This window comes from Mesoplodon mirus (assembly GCF_964341445.2).
Source record: "Mesoplodon mirus genome assembly, chromosome: 11".
NCBI lineage: Eukaryota > Metazoa > Chordata > Mammalia > Artiodactyla > Ziphiidae > Mesoplodon > Mesoplodon mirus.
This window is the reverse complement of record NC_138987.1, coordinates 65,858,298-65,871,734: the sequence shown is the minus strand read 5'-3', so window position 1 is coordinate 65,871,734 and position 13,437 is coordinate 65,858,298. Positions and strand designations below refer to the sequence as shown.

General features: G+C 32.6%; 1 protein-coding gene across 3 annotated transcripts in view; it reads right to left on the bottom strand.

Moving 5' to 3' along the window:
- Nucleotides 1-13,437, bottom strand: part of MON2 (MON2 homolog, regulator of endosome-to-Golgi trafficking) — a 127,223-nt gene that overhangs the window by 101,755 nt on the left and 12,031 nt on the right. For 2 of the 3 annotated variants that reach the window (XM_082634558.1, XM_082634559.1), the window contains exons 2-4: nucleotides 10,600-10,663; nucleotides 1,903-2,030; nucleotides 1,261-1,392 (exon numbers count right to left, since the gene is read on the bottom strand). In XM_082634558.1, the coding sequence (XP_082490684.1) occupies nucleotides 1,261-1,392; nucleotides 1,903-2,030; nucleotides 10,600-10,663 (324 nt within the window). Of the gene's footprint in view, nucleotides 1-1,260; nucleotides 1,393-1,902; nucleotides 2,031-5,333; nucleotides 5,415-10,599; nucleotides 10,664-13,437 lie in introns of those variants that run through there. The other variant, XM_082634560.1, reaches the window with a different exon arrangement.

The window sequence follows — 13,437 nt, the reverse complement described above, 5'->3', positions numbered from 1 at the left end:
GGAAAACATAATAATGGTATTTTAAAATGCTATGCCTTATCATATTAATTATATTAAACATTTAAAAGAAAACAAGCCTTTGATACCACTAACACTTTTAAAATTTCAACATAAAGGAAAAGTACATGTTATAGAGAAGCTTTCCTATTACCCAATTTTATATTATTTCTTTATACTTCATTTTTCATCTCCAAATATTACATTTCCAAATTAACCAAAATACCAAAATAAATCCTATATTTATTTATAAAACTATAATCAGTTCTTATTGCTTGGGTAGGTCAAATGATAGCCTTTTATAAAATTTTAAATATATGTATCAGAACAATAATTTGATAGCTAGAAACCAAGAGGAACTACATACAACAAACATATATATAAAAATACATTAAATATCTTATAAGCAGGTATGGGGTAAAAGCATAAGCTATTTGCAATTAAAATCTCATTATATCCTAAGAACATCAAATGAATAACTAGAAAAGAGATACAGTCTCTATACAGTATACTGTGATGGTATACTTTGCTACTTTACAAGTCAGCCATTCTTAAAGGCATACAAATTATAATACAACTATTACTGAAACTCCAACAATTTCCCTAAATAGTAAACCATGAAGTAAAGACTGTTTTTTATATTACTTGCTGTACTTTCTGTTCTTTAGAAATATTTCTTAATTTTAAAAAACTTTTAAAAGAGTGAAACAAATAATAGAACAGCTGTTATATGTTCCTAAAGAGGGTAGGAATAAGAAAGGAATGAGAAATAGCTATCATACATGCAGCCTTACCTAGCATCAATGTATCAATGCCAAAAGGACATTTTTCCAGATACTTAAGGGCCAGATTTAAACTATCTGGTTTACATAACATATATATGTGAAATTATTTTTAAAAGGGGGAAAGGGAGAGCTATCAGGAATACCCAAGGTAATTGTGGAGAACACTGATACCTCAAAACACATTTTTCTTTTTTTCCTCTTTCTCTATTCCTTTTCTTCTGCTACTTTTCTTTTTCCACATCCTATTCATAACTAATCCTGTCAGCTATATCCAAGGGGCTCTGCTTAATCACCTTAACCTAATTTCACTTCTAACCTGTGAAAAATAAAGCACCGACGGCTTTTAACATGCAATGTGCATTATCGCAATAGCCACAGGAAAGGTGCTGTTCAAACAGCACCAGGCTTTTCTCTTTCAGTCAGCTTATTCAAATACTGTCTCAAAGCACTTACAAACGTTGACAAACAGGCTTCCTACCTTTGAGAGTGCCTCGTCATGAACTACTGTATTGGTTGTTAAAAGAACAAGAACTGTTTGAAGCAGCTTAAGTTCTTCAAGACTATTTTCCATTAGCTGCCAAAGCATGTTAATTATATTTCCAGCTGCAGTCTGTAAAACAATTATTTTAATTATTGTCAACAAATAAAATATAGGTGTTTGGGTCCTTAAATAAGAAAAGTGATGCAGATTCATAGTGATGAAATGTTTTTCCTTATTTTACCATCATAAGGTCAGATACAAACAATACACTTAAGTTAACGAACAACAAATTATCACTTCAGATAATCTAGCAAACAGTCATGATTTTCTCTCCTACCTTTTAAAAAATAATTTATGAATAATATTCTCTGTCAGTGATATTGAAAACTTGCTTGGTTCTTAAGATTTCATCTATATTAGTGAACTATGAATTCTTAGATTACAAATGACTTGACAAAATGTACTTCGTTCTTTATTCTGAGCGTTTAATAATGAGACAATTTGGTAACCTTTTAAAATTAAGCCAATGTCCTTCAAGCACTGTTGTACATTAAAATATCAGGTATGTTCTATTCTCTCCTTATGAAAACTCATGATTTGACTTGTAAGTGCACAGTTCAGATAAAATCTTCACATTACCTCAGACACAACTTCATGGGACATGAGCCTCTGAATGGCGGCTAAACATAGCTGAGTGATCTTCGGTTCCTTGGTTCCACAACCCATAAGAAAAGGCTGAACAACCTCTGAGCTGTTCTCTTTCAATGCTTTATTTGGAACACATATAAAATAAAATTTTAAATAGAATTCATAAATAAGAATATTTTATATAATTACAACCAGTAATGACAATCTTAATAAAAAATCACTTAATGTAAAATAAATACCAAAATAAAAATCAAGCAGTAAGAGTTAAAATACTTCACATAAATACTACAGACTCTGTATCTAAACTACTCCCCCTTAAGTTCAGCTCTCCCATGCCTTTCTCCTGACACTCCTTTGGTTCTCCTCCATCTTCTATAAACTCTTTAATGGCAATTTCTCAGAAGTTCTATCCTGCGTCAGAGAAAGACTCTATTTCTTCAATAGCGCAGAAGGGAAAACAGGAATAAGAATTCATATTCTAGAGCAGAAAAGTAATTAAAAATAGTATATACATCAACCCCACCACATTTCTGAATGAATATTCAGAAACTCCCTAGAATTTTATTATATGCCTTGAATTCATTGGCTCTAATTTCTTCTTCAAGAAGTAAACTCATTAAAAACAATAACATTACTCATCTTATTACTGAAATATTGCTTTAAACTAATTGGATGCACATGCTGTAATTCCAAATCTTAAAATAACTCCTTCTACCAAGCCAATACTTTCAGAAGTTTTAAAATGGCAACAAAAATGTAAAAGATTAGAAAATGCACAAACTGAATTATACATAATTAAATTTACAAAATGAAATTAAATCAATACACACTTACTGAAAGGCTACACAAAGATGAACAAGACAGGTTTTTCATCTTCAGGGAATTTGAATAAATAACATAAAATTCCAAGTCAAGAGAACTTTAAACTTATGTGTTTGGTATTTGTTTTCAAATGTACTACATCCACCAATTATTTTTTGATGTTAAGAATTGTAATAAAGACACAGAAATCTGAGTTTTAACATGTTTTTCAAAAGAAATTGTGAGAAGGTCATCCAGAATCACCTTTAAAAGTGTAAAACTAGTGTTAACATTAATTTTATCACTTAAATCCCCTTCTTTCTTCTCCCAGAGCTCCCTTTATGGTATGGCAAATAAAGACTACTATTTACTACAGCATGCTCTGCAAAGTTCCTCAGTATGCCAGTATAATTCACTGATTTAGCACAGCTAAGAGAAGGCAAATATGACTGGCAAAGAACAGTGTCTTCAAAAAAGCTCCCTTGCAGGGTGGGAGGGAGACGCAAAAGGGAGGGGATATGGGAACATATGTATATGTATAACTGATTAAATTTGTTATAAAGCAAAAAAAAAAAAAGCTCCCTTGCCTTATTTCCTTGTTTTCTTGTGCATAAAGGTTTTGAATCAAAACCAGAGACATAAAATTTCCATAACAATGTCACAAAACATTTTACATGAGTGATTAAAGATGACAACAAAGCTCAAAAAATACTATTCTGAAGCAGTAAATATCCTGCTATATTCAATTCTGCCAGAATCAATGAAGTATGAGGGAGGCCATTCTTAACTCTGCAGAACATTCCAAATTATTAAATCTTGTTCAGGCAAATATAAGTTTTCAATACTAACAAGTGGCACTTATAATTTTTATTACATTAACATGTGTTTCTCATTTGAGTATCACAATACTCATATAGAGTTTATAGGGTATGATTTGGACCAAGTAACACAATAAGTAGGTGGTAAAACCAGAAACTGAAAATGTCTTCTAATCCCTGGTTCACTATTCTTCCCACAACATTATGCTGCCACTCTTTAAGGTAAACAGCATTTGATGCAAATGGAAATTAAAAGAGTCAAAAGTGTCTAAGAGAAACCAATTGCCTGAAGTCTTCAGATGAATGAAGAAAAAACAATGTACTTTCATAGAGGCTCTGATGACAATGATTTTAAGACACACCCATATCACCAGAAAGAAAATCAGTGCCAATTACCTTTGCCAATTAAACTATAATACGATGCATTCTAATCACTTATACTTTTTCCTCACAATTTCATACTCTAGGCCAAGAAGGCCATTGTTATTTCTTATCTTTTTGATAATAGCCATTCTAACAAGTGTAAGGTGATATCCTCATTGTGGTTTTGATTTGCATATCCCTGATGATTAATGATGTTGAGCACCTTTTCATGTACCTGTTGGCTATCTGTATATCTTCTTTGGAAAAAATGTCTTATTTAGATCTTCTGTCCAATTTTTAATTGGATTGTTTGTTTGGGATGCCTCATTGCTTGAGAGTACTTCACTACTGTCTCTGAGATATTCTTCTAAGCTAATGACACCCATTCTGCACGCTTTGATGGTGGTGCTTTTTTTGACCTTACCATAAGATGTTAACAGAAAGTTTTTGCACAACAACTAGGGTGACATTTCAAATAGCAATGAAACTTACGCAATACCAACAATGCACGTTAACTCAACTGATGTGATAGTATGAACAAGTTCACACATGCACTGAAAATGACAACTACAACACTACCTGGCCCACAGTGATTCTAAGATGCCATTAATTGTAAAATGCATACCAATTTGGGGAATATTAACATGTGAAAAAACTGTGTATCTTAGAATGAATAAAATAAGGTGAGTTACACTGAAATATTGTATACATGTCGGTCACAGTTATCCAGATCTATCAAGCTGAGCTAAGCTAATAATAAAAGTAATTTTTAATTCTATTAAGTCAAAGGTACCCTTCCTACTTTTTTTTCTCCCAGTTTATTTGAGAATATAATGGTCAAAGGAAATTTCTGTTATCCAGAATAGATGATCAAGAACAACCAAAAAATAAAACCTATTGATCTATTCTACTTTTTGAAGCATAATGTGAAAAACGGGAACATATCTACCATATCTAGATCACAATGAAGTAATATAAAGATCGTTTTTTAGAAGTTTCTAGTTATTTTTCTCTTCTGTTAAATGTCATAATGGTCCTAAAAAGCAGAAATTAATTCTACTCTTCTAATTGAGCAATTGCTGCTTTCTCTTTATAAACAATAATTTTCATTACATGCATTTAAAGGTGGCTTTACATAAAAAGCTTCCTACGGGTTTAGAGTTTAGAAACCACACTGAGAAAAAGGCTGTGCAGCAATATAAAGACATCTTGCCTTAACCATTTTTTTAAAAAATCATTCCATGGAAAAAAGAGGAAAAGGTCAACTCTTTTTAATCAAAACTTGGCGGGTGGGGGTGGGGTGGGGAGAAAAAAAGTTTAATTCTACCTAAGTCCCTTAAGAAGCACAACTCCTTTAACAGAATAACACTGTATGTTTGATAAATATATTTTATTTCCAAATTTTATAACTGTGAGATCAAATGATGCACTTTCACACACCTGAAAGAGGTCCAGCAGGTCCCCATATCCTAGGGGTTTCCTTGCTCTGAGCAGTTTCACTGCAAAATTGCAGTTTTTATCCTGGAAAAAAAGAATTAAACTAGGATACCCCACTATGAATCACACTAATAGGGGTTAATAAAAGTTTTATTATAAATTTTAACAGTCATTAAATAACAAATTATAATTCTTGTGAAAGAAATAAAATGTGATGCAGACATGATTGCTACCCTCAAAACCCTTAAAATCTAGTTATGGGAAAGACTGATACTTCTAACATTAAAAAATTTTTAATGGTTCAAAATGTCTGAAAATATTTTAAATGATTGAATATGAGGAAAAATAAAAGTATGAGCAGCTTCATCTTAAAAGTACATTACAGGAAAAGGAAGAATGATGTTGGTCCAATCGGTTAGTAATTTTGCAAAAGAAAAAAAATCTAGGTCCTCATGTCACCCCATATATTATAAAGAAAAATCAAACCATAGAAAAACTAGAAGACAATGAAAATGATTATCAACTATGTGGAAGGAGAAGGACTGCCTAAGTGGAGAGCAACAAATAAGAAAAATTTGTTAAATTATGTAAAAATTAAAAGCATCTAGATAAAAAAATTAAAAGGTAAATGATGCAGAAAATATGATATAAACATGATGAGAAGTTAATATTTTTGCTGTATAAATAGCTCAATTTGATAAAGAAAACACAAAAACTCCAAAAAAAGTAATAATAAGAAGAAAATAATTTAATAATTCAGAGAAAAATGTTCAACATTAAAAAGAAATGTCAATTAAAATGAGAAGCCATTGCTTGTTCAATTACCAAAAAGCTTTTTAAAAATAATAATCTGGCAAGGATGCTATAAAAATATACTCACATATTGTCAGTAAAGGTATAAACTTTTATCTTTTCAGAAAGTGGTATGATGACAAATTCTAAGAACATGTTCATGCCCTTTAATTTAATAATTTCATTTCTAGAAATGTATCTTAAAGAAATAATTCTAAATATTGAAACATGCCTAACATAAAGGAATTGTTAAATAAACTACAATCACCTGATGAAATATGGAACAATTTAAAAAATTAGAAAAGATGGCATCAAAAAAAGTATATATGATATAATATTATAAAAGGCAGGATACAAATTAAAACTGTTTAATGTTTTTTTAAAAAGGGGGGAAAACAATAAATAAGAACACATTATATGGCAGAAAATCTCTCTGACCCATTAGGTCAGTTTGTGAGCAAGGCATTAAGTACAGCCCCCTGTATCTTCTATCCCAGATTACAGAAATAGTCCACCAACAGACCTCTGTCTTACTGATGATACACTGAAATATACCTTTCACACTGCTGTCAGAGTAATGTACAGAGTATAAAAATATTAATATGAATGTGTCACCTTCCTGATTCAAACTCTTTCCATCAAGCTGCTCAGGAAGTTACACAATGGCAATAGTTGGATAGTGTATCCAAATAGACCGAACTGTTTTATACCGCATGTATTTAAGTAACTTCCCTTATAGCTTCTACACCTTATTTGCCTGGCTAACTCCTTTTCAAGCATCAAGACTCAGCTTCAGATTCCCAGGTTGGGTTAGGAGCCTTCCCAATGTTCTCGTAACAAGCCTGTCTATACTTCGATCTTGGCATTTACCATACAGCCTCAGAATTTTCTGTTTAGGGTCTGTCTCCTTCATTACTCCATTAACTGGCTGACATGAACTAAATATGACAAAATTCATGTACTCAAATAATCATAACATGAAAAATTAAAGAAAGGTAGAAAAATATACTAGAGGCAGAACTCAGAGACTTACTTGCATTTTGGAGTGACTCATTTATTAGCCTACATTTAAGGAGGGCTTACTATTTATTTCCCATGTAATGTGCTAACTACTAGCAATATAAGGGAGAATAAGATATTGATCCTGACCTCAGGAAGTATGTCATTTGGAAGGGAAAATTTCTGGCAAAGAACTCCAAAAAGTAAATGGAGGAGCAGGTAAGCTAAACAGAACAAATGGCACAAACATACTTTTCAAATATATTTCTTGTATTAACATATAGATTGCAGATGAATTCTATTTCTCATCTTCGTATCTCCCCTAGTGATTCTTACATAATTATTTCTTTATTAAGAATATGTTATATGATATATTCTATAGATGTCCGCAAGATATCACAGGTATATGTACTGATGAAATATAATATACTGAAAAAAATAAACAGATAAATTACCTTTTAATGTCAGAAAAAAAATTCCAAAGTATATTTACTCACTGCTACATAAATTAGAGACCTTTTAGTAATAAGACTATGTAGCTATGAAAAGGATGAGGGAAACTGTGAGGAAAGAAGAACACAAATCATACATAATGATTATCTATGTAAAAATTCTCTATGCATACTGACAGTAGATGAAAGCAGTCATAGGTGGACGTAACTTATGGTTTTCAGTTAGGGGTTAAATATACAATTTTAAAATATCACAACTTCATTGAGCTCCTTGTTTCAAATATTTATTAAAATAGCAGATTCTCTGTTTATGTAATTTCTGTGTAACACAAGCCTTCTCAGTCAATTTCAAGTATATTTATTGTAAGCTGGGATAATAAAAACAATTTGTAATATACGGCAGTCAAATGTAAGATTAAGGTACCTGGCCTTCTAAATGAAAAACTTTATGTTGCTTGCTATCTCTCATTTGCAGTTTTATCTTTAAAGAAAAAGGCAATGTTGAGATAATGATCTGTATATTTGCATCGATGCTGACATTACCTGGCATAGCATTCCACTTATGTCAGCATTCATGACAGCAGTGAAAACAAAGAAAAATAAACATTAAAGGAGGATGCTTAAAAGAAGGGGAGATGTAAAGCAAAGACTTATTCTGCAATGTAAATAAACTTTCCTTGGAAAATAAATTTAAGAAAAAAAGTTGGTTAAAATCTATGTTAAGTACTGTTTAATCAGATTAGTCAATCCTAATTAAGGGTTCTGATTTTTATAGCAACCTTTTATATTTTCTGAATATGCAGAGATATCTGAGAATTCAGTATCTCATTTCATTTGAGACTCCTCAATTGGTTGATTTCTTTAACATCCATTATAGCACAGAAGTAGTAACCTATAGTCTTTAGAACTACAGAGAAGTAAACACTTCTCAGGAAATAAAAAAAGTTAACTAAAAATTTTTCTCAGTGTTAACTATACCTTGAATTAAGTACTTTAGAAATGACCTATTGACTAATTTAAATTCTTTCCTTTTTCTTAGGAGCCTTTGATTTTTCAAGATGACAGTGGTCTAAAATCTACAAATTTTTACTTATCAATTGCTATAAATACTTGGTTAAAATACTAGAAAAAAGTTTAAATGCTAATATAGCTCCTCAAGTACATGGTTGGATGCTATGGATATTAAAGCATGAACTATTAATTGTATGTGCAGAAAGATTTGTTCTAACTTGATTTAAATAAAGCTAACTGAATTAAAATGAAATTAATAGCCAGCTTATATATTAAACTCATACTGAGACAAAATTTTTCTTACTTGCCCTTAATATGAATTAGACACTTTACTTGGTACAGAACTCTGTAACAGACAGTGATTCTCTGAAGAAATCAGTCTTTTTAAAAGTTCTTCTATCAACTACAGACTTAATGAAAATTTCTATTACTAGAGATTAGGGACTTACCATGATATCAGCAATGACAGTAGCAAATGTAAATATTTGTAATGATATTCTAATATGATTGGCCTATGATGTCTCCAACTTAAAAATACCCAGGCCCGTAATTTATCTTGAAACATTAATTTCCTCATGGTAGCTAATCAACCCAACATGCATCTCCCAAACCCACTTGCCCATCCTCCCAATCCAACCATACATACCTGTGCCTTTACCCACCACTTCACTATACCCCTTTCCTCAACATGCACACAGAGCATTATCCAATGCTGTGAATAATGTTATAAAACTCTTTGGTGTTTTGTCAGAATGTTCAAAATCAGAGAAGCTGTGAAAAATAGATGCAACTTAACAGGGCTAACCCTAAGCTGACAAGTGAAATCCACTCTCACCTGTCACCCCTAAACTGCCCCCAAAGTCTTCATTACATTTTGTAATACTGTTTGAAATTCCACCATTTAGGGATTTACTGGTATTCTTCTTTTAAAAATGTAAAGAGACTTGAGAGTTAAAGAGATTCTCTACTATTTGGACTTTGTGTAAATTAACTTAATAGGACTGCTTTTCTCCTATAACTAGCTGAGACCAATAGCACTACTGGAATTGGAAATGCAGATTGAAGGATCAGCGAAGTAAGCAATGGTTAAATATAAACACCTGGGAGGGAGTAGCTAGTGTCAAAACCTCACGATACCGTGGCAGCACACTGCAGCAGGAAGAACATGGGCTCTGAACAGCCTGGGATTTGAATCTGATTCCACCACTTACCATGTGACCTTAGGCCAGTAACTTAAATCTCTTTGCATCTCAATTTGCTCTACTATTAAATAAGAGTATTTCCCCACAAGGTTGTCATATAAGAAAGAGTGGCCCAAATGCCTCGCATGTAACAGGTTCTCAAAAAATGCCAGTTTCCTTCTTTTCCATGTTCATTATTGAGGCAAGAAGAGAAAGTCACCAAGGAAAAGGAAGAAGCAGACTGAGTATCAAAAGGGTGCCAGAAAGAAACTCTTGAAAATTCCTCCCAGAAAAGCAGTGTCAATCAAAAGAATGTTAAGACAACACTTTTCTCTGTTTTTCCCATTTTTTCTTCATGACCATGTTGTCTTAGTCTCAGGACTCAAAACTCAAATAGTACTACTACTAAGTTTTTAATGCTATATTATGACCTTCTTATATTTTATTAAAGATAAAATAGGTCTTAGAAGGTGGTCTGAGAACCAATCTGCCATTCAATTCAACAACTATTGATTGAATGTCTCTTATGGGTAAGATGTATCTTAGGTGATTGATAAGAGGTGGAGGACAATACAAAGAAGAGTAAGAAAGATCCTTTCCTTCAAGGAGTTAGTAGTTTTAAGTTTTCTGATTTCAGAGAATCGTACAGCATTCATCTCTGGGAAACCCAATTAGTTCATAAATTAGGGACTTTCACACGTTCTTTATCATAATGGATAGCATGTTGGGGCATAAGAAAGAGATGCTATAAAAAAACTCACGGGTTTTAAGATTCTACTTTTACTGTTGGTCAAATTTTCATTAATTGTTGAATTTTTAATGCAAAAAAATTACCTGCCAAAATTTCGGTGTTTCGTGCAGCTATTGTTTTAACTTTTATTATTCCTGATTCAGCAGCCTGCAAGAATAAAAATAATTAGAACATAAAACTTACTATCAACATGAATTATCTAGGGAAAAGAAATCATATATGATAAAATCTCAAGCACAGAGTCAGTCACTATTATTTTTTTATTTTCCAAACTTCAGATACTAAAGCCTGGTAGTGAAACACACATTAAATGGAATAAAATGTGATTAATTTGATTATTCACATGTAAACTCTGCACTACAGCATGTTGCCTTTCTATGCCTTAAAATGCACTGGGAATCCCTAGTCTCTCACATTTAAATCTTCAGAAAATAAAAAATAATAAACAAAAACAAAGCCTAATGAAAAAAATTAGGTTTCTCTTTCCCATTTCACACTTCTCTCTCAACCATAAAAAAAATTGCATAACACTGCAAAATCAAGTAAAACTTCTTTGAATTAGAAGAGAATGAATAACTAAGAACTCTGTCACTACTTTTAGATTGCGTTTTTTTAAACATACATTCAGTTTTCATAAGGTGTGTCAATCACTTCAACATAAGTATGTTGAGCTGGCAGTACTTGAAAGTCATATGGCTTTTTACACTATGCCACAGAACTGTGGTGTTCAATATGGGAGTCATTTGGCTACATGTAGCTACTAAGCACTTTATATGTGGCTGGCCTGAATCGAGTTGTATTCTAAGGATAAAATATACACTAGATTTTGAAGACTTAGTATGAAAAAAAGAATGTAAACTATCCCTTAAATATTTACATTGATTAAATGTTGAAATGATATATATGCTGGGTTATATATATACTGGGTTAAATATTATATATTATTAAAATTAAATGTTTCATTTTACTTTTTTAATGCAATTTAAAATTACATATATGGATTGCATATTCAGCCCACATTATATTTCTACTGGACACTGTTGAGATAAAATATTGATATATAACATCCATTACAGAAACTCAGGACATTTTTACTATCGAGAAATATGCCTATTTTATACTTATACTGATCTCCATACCTCCAAAAATAATAAATACTCATATATGTTCAAGTTTTCCTATTAATTTGCTTGTTACTTGTTCATTGATTTTCATCCCCTACTGTTTACTAAGAGACGAGTGGTAGCAGGCTCTAAAGATTTAAAAATAATTATGGAAGAACCCAGTGTCCTTTGGGTTATTAGGTTGAGGACCAGTGGATTAATGCATAAAACAAATAACACATTGTAGGCTATACGATGTATAGTAGACCTTTGTCATTTTGTTGGCTTCCAAGCTCGTGAAGCCCTTGCCTGTGATCGGAGAACTCAACTTTATGAGTTTTGATGCAAGACAGAGCCTATCTTCTACTATTCAAAATTTCAACGGCCAGATACTTGTTTTCCCACATACCCTGGCAGCCTCCGATTATCCAAATAGGCACACCCGCCAGGAGTTTTGAATACGGAGGCTAGTGGCACAGAAAAGCAGAGACAAGATGGAGCTCTGTCTGACAACAGCCACAGTGGAGCCAGCATCTAGTTTCCAAGGGCAGTGATGGCAGCAGAACCAGTGGTGGCATGGGGTGGCCAGCACAACCAATCAGCAGTGCAATCTAAGGCACCCAGTCACTCTTCAGCAGAGACAACAGTAATGGTCTCACTGGCAATGAGTTTTGCTGTGGTTCTTAGCTGTTCAGCCTTCCTTCGTTCCTGTAATTTCTAAGGCTCACTCCATCCAGCCTTCTACCAATTCTGTGAGACCCTCAATGTTTTATCAGTAAACTTAATTTCTGCTTAAGTCAGCCCGAGTCAGCTTTCATTGCTCACAGTTAAGAAGCCTAACGGATATACTACAACTTACTTCTACAACTTTAAGAGATGGAAATGTCCCACAATAAATGAACATAGCTACTAGCAGGAAAATATAGTCAAAATAAATTACTCGAGGGAAAAATTATTGATTTTCTGATTATCTGGGGGCAGTGCATATTAGAAACACCAGGAGCTTTAAAAAAAAAAAGCTTGATGCCCAGGTTGCAACCCATTTCAATTAAATCAGAATGACTGCCAGTGGGAGTCAAGCACTGGTATTTTTAAAAATCTTCAGGTGATTCCAATATGTAGCAAAATTTAAGAGGCTACTGTAATAACATAAGCAAAAGATGATGGTGGATAGGCCTGAGGTGATAGTGACTGAGATGGTAAGGAGTGGTCAGATTCTGGATACACTATGAAGATGTACAAACCACAACAAATTTACTACTATAAAAATTCAGTAACACCGAAATTATTATGTATACTTTGTTATACTCATACAGCATCTCAAACTCTCTTAGGTAATTTTCTTACTGAGCCAACTGAAATTAACCTGTGGTCACTGAGCTTTCTTCCATCATCATTTTCAAATGTTCAAACTCTCCCCCTCCTTACTATGGCCCTATGTACCCTGCATATGCTCAATTCAGTATTTCATTCTATTTCAGTATCAAGAGAGACTGATCAAACTAAACCATCATAAATCCCAATGTAATCTGTCCTAACTTCCTGAATTCTAGTCAGTTTCCAGAATCAGTCCTGTAGCACAGTGGATGCTAGATGCAGGTAAAGGATTTCAAATTTGCCAGACACTTTTTTGATTTCCTCAGATAAATAAGAATTGACCCATGTATGAATCATAAACAAGTTATAAAAAATATATATTTAACACATATTTTTATATGTACACACAGTAAGGAAAATAATGAGTGCTTTTTCCTTAAGCAGTTCCAAAGTAACAAGTGTTTTAAAAGATATATAACCAGTATTTTCATTCAAAGGCTC